Source organism: Dasypus novemcinctus, chromosome 23, assembly GCF_030445035.2.
Source record: "Dasypus novemcinctus isolate mDasNov1 chromosome 23, mDasNov1.1.hap2, whole genome shotgun sequence".
NCBI lineage: Eukaryota > Metazoa > Chordata > Mammalia > Cingulata > Dasypodidae > Dasypus > Dasypus novemcinctus.
Genome location: NC_080695.1, coordinates 72,176,361 through 72,184,018, shown reverse-complemented (window position 1 = coordinate 72,184,018; position 7,658 = coordinate 72,176,361). Strand labels below are relative to the sequence as shown.

The 7,658-nt window shown below is 45.7% G+C and overlaps 2 protein-coding genes across 2 annotated transcripts in view; one reads left to right on the top strand and one right to left on the bottom strand.

Moving 5' to 3' along the window:
- The first annotated feature begins 93 nt into the window (after positions 1–93).
- On the top strand, positions 94–1,228 carry FAHD1 (fumarylacetoacetate hydrolase domain containing 1). Its single transcript, XM_071211449.1, has one exon. It carries the CDS (start codon positions 142–144, stop codon positions 805–807), a length of 666 nt encoding a protein of 221 aa, XP_071067550.1. The 5' UTR covers positions 94–141; the 3' UTR covers positions 808–1,228.
- A 5,000-nt stretch (positions 1,229–6,228) lies between these two features.
- The window catches only part of MEIOB (meiosis specific with OB-fold), a 31,019-nt gene continuing 29,589 nt past the window's right edge, over positions 6,229–7,658 (bottom strand). Inside the window, exon 14 of the mRNA XM_058286656.2 lies at positions 6,229–6,610. Coding sequence (XP_058142639.1) covers positions 6,500–6,610 — 111 coding nt within the window. The 3' untranslated portion in view covers positions 6,229–6,499. The remainder of the gene's footprint in view (positions 6,611–7,658) is intronic.

Genomic DNA, 7,658 nt, shown 5'->3' with positions numbered 1-7,658 from the left:
CCCAGCAGCCGGCCGAGCGCCAGGCCGAGCGGGCTGTCGCCTGCGGAACGGCGTTCGGGGTAGTTTGTCTCTGCAGGGACGCCGTAGGCGCCCGGCGGCCCGCAGCGCCCACGTGACCCCAGCCCGCGGCCCGCGAGCAGCATGGCGGCTGGCAGGGAGCTGTCCCGCTTCTGGGAGTGGGGGAAGAACATCGTGTGCGTGGGGAGGAACTACGCGGACCACGTCCGGGAGCTGCGCAGCGCGGCGCCGAGCGAGCCGGTGCTCTTCCTGAAGCCATCCACCGCCTACGTCCCCGAGGGCGCGCCCGTCCTCCTGCCCCCGCACAGCCGCTGCGTGCACCACGAGCTGGAGCTCGGCGTGGTGATGGGCGCGCGCAGCTGCGCCGTCCCCGAGGCCGCGGCGCTGGACTACGTGGCCGGCTATGCCCTGTGCCTGGACATGACCGCGCGAGACGTGCAGAGCGAGTGCAAGAAGAAAGGGCTGCCCTGGACCCTGGCCAAGGGCTTCACGGCCTCCTGCCCCGTCAGCGCCTTCGTGCCCAAAGAGAAGATCCCCGACCCGCACAACCTCAAGCTCTGGCTCAAGGTCAATGGCGAGCTCCGGCAGGAGGGTGAGACGTCCTCCATGATTTTTTCCATCCCCTACATCATCAGCTACGTTTCTAGGATAATGACCTTGGAAGAAGGAGATATTATCTTGACCGGGACGCCGAAGGGCGTCGGTCCTGTTAAAGAAAACGATGAGATCGAGGCTGGCATACACGGGGTTATCAGTATGACATTCAAGGTGGAAAGGCCGCAGGACTGAGACTGTAAAAAGCATCCCAACTTCTTAACAAGTCTCTGGAGAGAAGTGAGCAAGACGGAAGCAGGAAAAGGTTATTAAATGTTAAAAGCCTTCAGTGAGAAGTCAAAAAATGATTTGATCAGATCACTGTGACTCAACTCAGGAAGAGGGACCCTTCAAGAAAGACTTGATGTAAATGTTCTAAAATTGATAGCGGTGATAATTGCACAACTGTGATTATACCAAAAACCACTGGTTGCACACTTTGGGTGCCTTGTGTGGTATGTGGTTAAGTCTCGGTAAAATGGCTGTAAAAAAAACACCCACTCAACCTGATATAGATCTGTGAGGCCAGTATGGAACCAAAAAAGTGTCTTCTAGAAAACCACCAGATTAAAGGATCGAATGGGCATTTAGCTTAATAAAGGATTATTAAACCAAATGTCCAGAAGACTGATGGTAGTTTCTGTTTCTAAAGTTGTACTGGATATGACTTTTTTTTTTTTTTTTAAGATTTATTTCTCCCTTCCCTCGTGTTTGTGCTGTCTGCTCTCTGTGTCTGCTCACCTTTTTAGGAGGCATGGGGACTGAACCCAGACCTCCCATGTGGGAGGGAGGTGCCCATTCACTTGAGCCACTTCCACTCCTGGCTTGTTTTGTCTCTCATTGTGTTTCCTCATTGTGTCTCTTCATTGCGTCATGTTGCGTCTGCTTGCCGTGCCAGCTCACTGTTATGTCATTTGTTTTTTTTAGGAGGCAGCAGAACCGAACCCAGTACCTCCCATGTGGTAGGCGGATGGATGCCCAACTGCTTGAGCCACATCCACGTCCCTGGATAAGACTTTTTAATGGGTCAGTCTGGGCTTTCAGTAGGTCAGGACTTGAAATCTGCAGAGGAACATGGAAATCATGTTCCAAATATGTATTTTCCAAATTTCCTTGATAATGATAATCCTCTAGAGGTATTTGTAAAAATAAAAATTTCCAAGCTTACTGGCCCATCCCAGACCCACTTAAGCAATTGTGGTAATAGCCAAGGTAGGTGCATTTATACTGCACTCCAAGTGATTCCAGGGAAATTTGGAAAATCACTATTCCAGATAATCAGTTACCTTAAAATTCTATTTAATAAGTAAGCAATTCAAAAGACTTCACCTGTTTACTCAGGGTGTCATAGATTCAGAGTCTGGAAAGATCATTTTGAAATTGTTTTCCAAATAAAGGTGCTATCTTCTGTGTGGCCTTAAAGTGTACTTTTCTCCCTTAATAGTAGTGAGGAGGACGCTGGCTCCTTTGCACTGTGTTGAACCAGTAACAGGCAGTCATGAGGAGACTTCAGGGAAGCTGAATGGCCTTCGAGTGCTGCTTCTGACAAAAAGCTAAGGCAGGTGCACAGCGTAGCTATTAGAGTGGCTGCTGGAGCCTTTAGACTTCACGGGGGCTCCTGATGTCAGTGTAAACACAGCATATCTAATTTAGATTGACTAACAAATATTTAGCACTTCGTACTGCTGGATACAACCAAGAGCTTTCTGCTTTTTATTTAACCCTCAGCAAAGCTATGAGGGAGGTTGGTATTGTTACTACCATTTTACAGATGAGGATGTGGATTTAGAAGTTAAAGCAGCCTCAGCCCAGTGGCAGGGCCAAGATGAGACCCGCTGTCTTGAGAGCAGACCCTGAAGTCTTGAATACAGTGCAGGTTGAATCTTCTAAGTAGACATATAAGAAGATTCAAACATTTTGGTATTATGTGGCCCTGTTTTCAAAATCTAAGTTACGGATTTGCCTATTAAATGCCATGCTAGTTTAACTTCTCTTGTCTTCTGATGAAGTTTCTCTTTTTAATTGCCTAAATAATACATGTTCATTACAGAAGAGTAAAAAAAAACTGATAAGCAAAAAGAAAACCCCCAAAATTTCATCCGCCCAGAGGTATCCAGATTAACCATTTTATGTCCATCCTTCCAAATTCATGGGTATAGCTATACTTTTTAAAACAGATTTTGCTTATACTATGTACTGTTTCCTAAACTTTTTTCACTGTATTGTGAATATCTTTCCATGTTGTTCGGCATGTTTCTGTTTTTTCACTCTGTGTTATTCTCAGGACTCTGTGGTCAGTCCCACCTTGGGATATGAGCTGTTTCTGCTTACTAGTAGAATCAGCACATTTCAGGTCACAGGGCCTGCTCATGGGGAATGTGTGTTTGTCTCCATGAGCAGGTGCTCGGTCCACTGGAGATAAGCCTAGCCAGTTGGTTTATTAAAGCACGCTAAGGGGAGAAGGCAGGCGCAAGGTCCACATGTCCCTGCCTGCCTGGGAGGCACCAGCCTGCACCCGGAGTGTGCAGAGCGTGAACGCTGCCCTGGGGTCAGGGAGCACCAGAGGGGCGGCGCCAGCTTTGCCCAGAGCAGGTGTTTATTCTGCCACAAACTCCTGACATCAGCATTGTGGGTGCAGCACACAAAGTCCTTGGCTGCAAGCATCAAACTCTAGATGGCCCAATTCCCACAATTCCTTTGTGAAAATCGCCAGTAATTCTGTCACCAAGAAGATATGTTTTTTCCCACCTTTTAATTTGAAAAAAATTAAAAACTGAAAGCTTAGTACAATGAATCCTACAGAACCTTCACCAAATTCAGCCATTGTTAACTTTTGCTGTGTTTGTCACTGTCCTCCCTTCTGTGTTTCTGAATCTATCACAGGGCTGAGTACCCAGAAATCACTCAATGTCTGTGACCAATTTCTACATCCCTCCTTACTCTTTTTCCCTTTGCCCCTTGACATCTCCCAAGGAGACAATAAGTAGGATGAATGATTTTCCTTGGAAAGTTCAGATCAAGGTTCTTACGAACAGTTGATTTCATATAAAGTTCTTTGAAGGGAATGCTGAGTGAGGAAGGCAGTGGATTAGACAAGAGCACGTACCTCATTAGCCCTCAGATGAGATTCAGGCAGCAGACTGGGTAAGACGGGTAAACTACTGTAACTCCAGTGGACCACAATTCAAGTAACTGGAAACTAGTGCACTGCCAGTAGTTGTGTAAAGAGATTGTTAAAAACCTATCTAGAGGCAACTTGTCAATGATCAAAAGCCTCACAAATGCTCCTACTTTGACATAGCAAAGAAGAGGCTCTGAAAATAGACTGACCAGATTCAAGTCTTGAGTCTCCAATAGCTGTATGGCTTTGGGCATAAACACTGTACTTCAGACTCAATCTGTAAAATTAGCAGAATAACAGCACCAGTATGATGGCATGAGATAAGTGCTTTTTTACAAAGACTCATATAAGAAGCTCTCGGTAATGTTAGCTATTAATATTATCATAGCAACTTAGTGCTAGAAATGTATCCCAAGGAACAAATAAAAAATAGATGAAGATTTAGCCACAGCTGTTTACGACAGCAAAAAATGCAAAGCATCCCAAATGTCCAATGGTATTGGATTGATTAAGTTCACTATCCTATATAGGCATATACTGGAGTGATAAGCAGCTATTAAGATTATATAGAATATTTAATGACAAAACATTCATATAAATTATTAAATGTAAACACAGATTACAGTGTAGCCTATATTATGAATTATGTGTTTTGCCACAGGTAGGTAGACAGTCAAGAAAGACATGCAAAAATATGGGAGGGGGATTATGGGGTTTCCTTTCCTGTTATCTATTATTTCCTAATTTTCCTACAATAAACATGTAGAACTTTATAATAAAAAATATTTAAAAAGCAAAAACAACCCCAGGGTTCCTCAAGGTAAGTTATGTTGGCCAAATATATATTGTGTTTCGGCCATGCACAGTGTTGAACCAACACATTTGCCAAAGAAACATTTTATTGAAATGAACTCATAAATTAGAAAAATCAGATAACCGCCAAAACTATATATATATATAAAAAACGGGGAGGTCAAAAGCTGATAAAACCAGGACAGAGAAGCCCTGGGGAGTAGCAGAGCCAAGGTGAGTCCAGACATGCAGGTGGTTATTTACTGCAAGCTGCTGGGAGGCCCATCTCTTTTACTGGTTTGAGTGACTGGCTAATCTACAGCCAAATTTTAGATATCCACCCATTTGCAACCTTTATTTCGTAAATGTGCAAGGGAAGCCCTGTGGGGCACCTTCTCAGTTGGGCTTGATGCCTAGCCCTGCAGATTTGTATGACACTAGACGTCCCTTCTGTGAAAGGGACGAGCAGTTTCCCAGTTCCGTGCTGGCTGCCTGGGAGACAAGTCCGCGGAGGCAGCGAGGAAGGAATCCAGAGCCCTCTGCTGGCCATGCTGGCCCCACAGACCTGGGCTGGCCGCACTGGCTCCTGGCCATGGGCCTGCAGTGAGGACGCGCGCTGTGCCCACGCATGCAAGTGAAGCCGACGGGGAGGCTGCCAGAGCCGCTGAGGCCCAGGGACTGCTCCGGGCCCAAAGAGCTGTGCGCAGCTCCCTTGGTCCAGGCCTTGGTGCTCTGGACCCTGCTAGCACATAGGGCCTTGCAAGAAGTCCGGGCCCCAGGGGCCTGGCCCTGCCACTCTGCCATCCACGTCTGGGCATCCTTCCCCATCTCCTGCGCTCTTGACATGGGACGAGGGGAGGGCACGCTTAGCCAAGGGTGTGCGTGAACTGGACGGCGGGACGCCCTCCCTGCTCTTTCCTCCCCTGTGTGACCTTTCCCCATCCACGCATCTCCCGTCCTTTCTCCCCCACCCACCTTCCCAATTTCACCTTGCTTAAAAAACCCATTCCTCCTCTTCATTGGGCCCATTTGCTATTTGCACAACCAGGGGTGTCCCACGTTACCTCATTTATTACCAGGATTTGGATATAGCAGTGGTCAACCTGCAACCCTCCCCAGTGGCTGCATACTGTAAGAGCCAGAGAAACCATTCCTGCCTGACCTTTAAGTTATGTCTCCCAACGCTAGGCTTGTAAAAGTTGCTATACTTACTTTTTCCTTTTTATTCCCCTTCAGTCCTGTGATGGATGATGTGTACCTTCAGAAGTGCCAGGCCTGGCATACGCTGGCGATACCTTGCACTGGGGGTGGGTGTGGGCCTTAGTGCTGGGTCTTCACGGGCGGCATCTCTGGCCAGAGCCAGTGACTAGGGGTGGCACGGAGCTGGGCAGCACCCCTGGGCTGCTGTCAAGAACCCACAGCGGGAAGGGAGGCTCCTGCCCCAATCCTCAGCGGGCCTCCCCCTTCAGAGCTCCTGAGGTGAGGGCGTGGCTCCGCCAGCTTCTGAAGCGGGTCCCCACCCTGCCGAGTCCTGAGTCAGCACGCCCTTAAAAACACTGGGCGGCTCCCACCTGTCTGCCGGGTGGGGGCGATTTGGAAAAGCCCTTTGGTGTTCAGAGCAGTCAGTCCCACACTTCCCCAGGGACTTTCTCCAGGAAGATAAGAATGAAATGGCTGAGAACAGAAAACATTCACTTCTGTCCATGGGGAACATTCACCCTGTTTATTAATTCATATGAATAGCTTCCAATTGGGAAAAGATGAGGCGAAGCCCGCAGAAAAGGGCTCACAAGCCATGAGTCAGAGACCAGACTTTTCCCCAAACCATTTTCAGAGGGAACATCATAACAATTTACAGAAACATTTCTACCACGTTTGAACAAAATATAATTTGAATCATAATTTTCGAACTAATATTCCACTTCAAAGAAAGTTAAAACTCCTACTTTTCATAGTTTACAATGATGGATGGTTTCAAATATTTTCTTGCCTGGACAAGCTCCTACTTGCCTCAATAGGATCTGCCAGCTTACATGACAGCACGCTGATTCTCAGTCCACCCCTTGCTCTGCGTGATAAAACTAACTGTAGAACAAAAAAGAGAGAGGTTTGGTTTTAAAAATCACCTTGTATATAAAGTTGAAAACCAATGTCATGAATGGAGAACTGCGATGAAAAGTTTCATTTACAGATGTTAACATAAATCTAAATTAGAAGTTGTAAGACAAGCAAGGGATAATCAAGTACAAAAAAAAAAAAATTGTAAGACAATGGAAAGAGCTCCAGTGTCAGGCAAAGTACAATAGAGAAGTTCTACGTCTGGCTTCTGACAGTGATTTTGTAAAAATCTATGTTTTTTATGACATATTTCTCAAGTAGAAGAGTTGGGATTACAAATCAAATGAATGAAAAAGGGTTAATGTTTGTACAGATTCCCATATTGTGGTACATCTTTTTTTTTTCCCTCAAATTTCAAATATTTATTAATCAGTATGAACCCCAACATGATACACCCAACATGATTTCGTGTATTTAGAAGGGAAATATTTCCAGGTTAACTGGAAAATTATACGGACAGTTTCTGGAAGACCTTCATGGTAAGCGGCTTTAAAGGAAACATTTCATTTAGAAGTCTGGGCCTTCTTTCTTCAGTTTTCTGTAATCCACATTCACTGAGTAGAATTTGTATTGCTCATTGGGACCCAGTTTGTTCCAGGTTTCTGGGTTATTCTTTCTGTCCCAACTGACATCTAGATTGCGCATTGCCAGATGCAAGACACACAGTGCTGCTCCAGTAGCTCCAGTTCCAATAAATACAAAGAGGGGCATCAAGCTCAGGTGCTTCTTGGCCTGCCCGACAATCCAGGGGAACATGTTTGCAGCAGAGGCCTTGAGAAAGAACTAAGTTTCAAGGCCCAGGAATTAGCAATCTCTGCCTCGTGATACATCTTAACCTCTAGCAGTGTGACGTAATCTGTCAGATTACAAGGATATGAAAATACAAATATTAATAATTATGAATGATAATGTCTCTTTTTAAAAACAATTTACAAAGCACTTCCACTAACATTTTATTTAATATGTACTGAAAAGTCACAGCAGCTGGATATTTTTTTCTTTTTTTAAGATTATT

Bases quoted from the DNA above. Each gene is read 5' to 3' on its own strand.
- FAHD1 (XM_071211449.1), top strand. From the start codon at position 142: ATGGCGGCTGGCAGGGAGCTGTCCCGCTTCTGGGAGTGGGGGAAGAAC.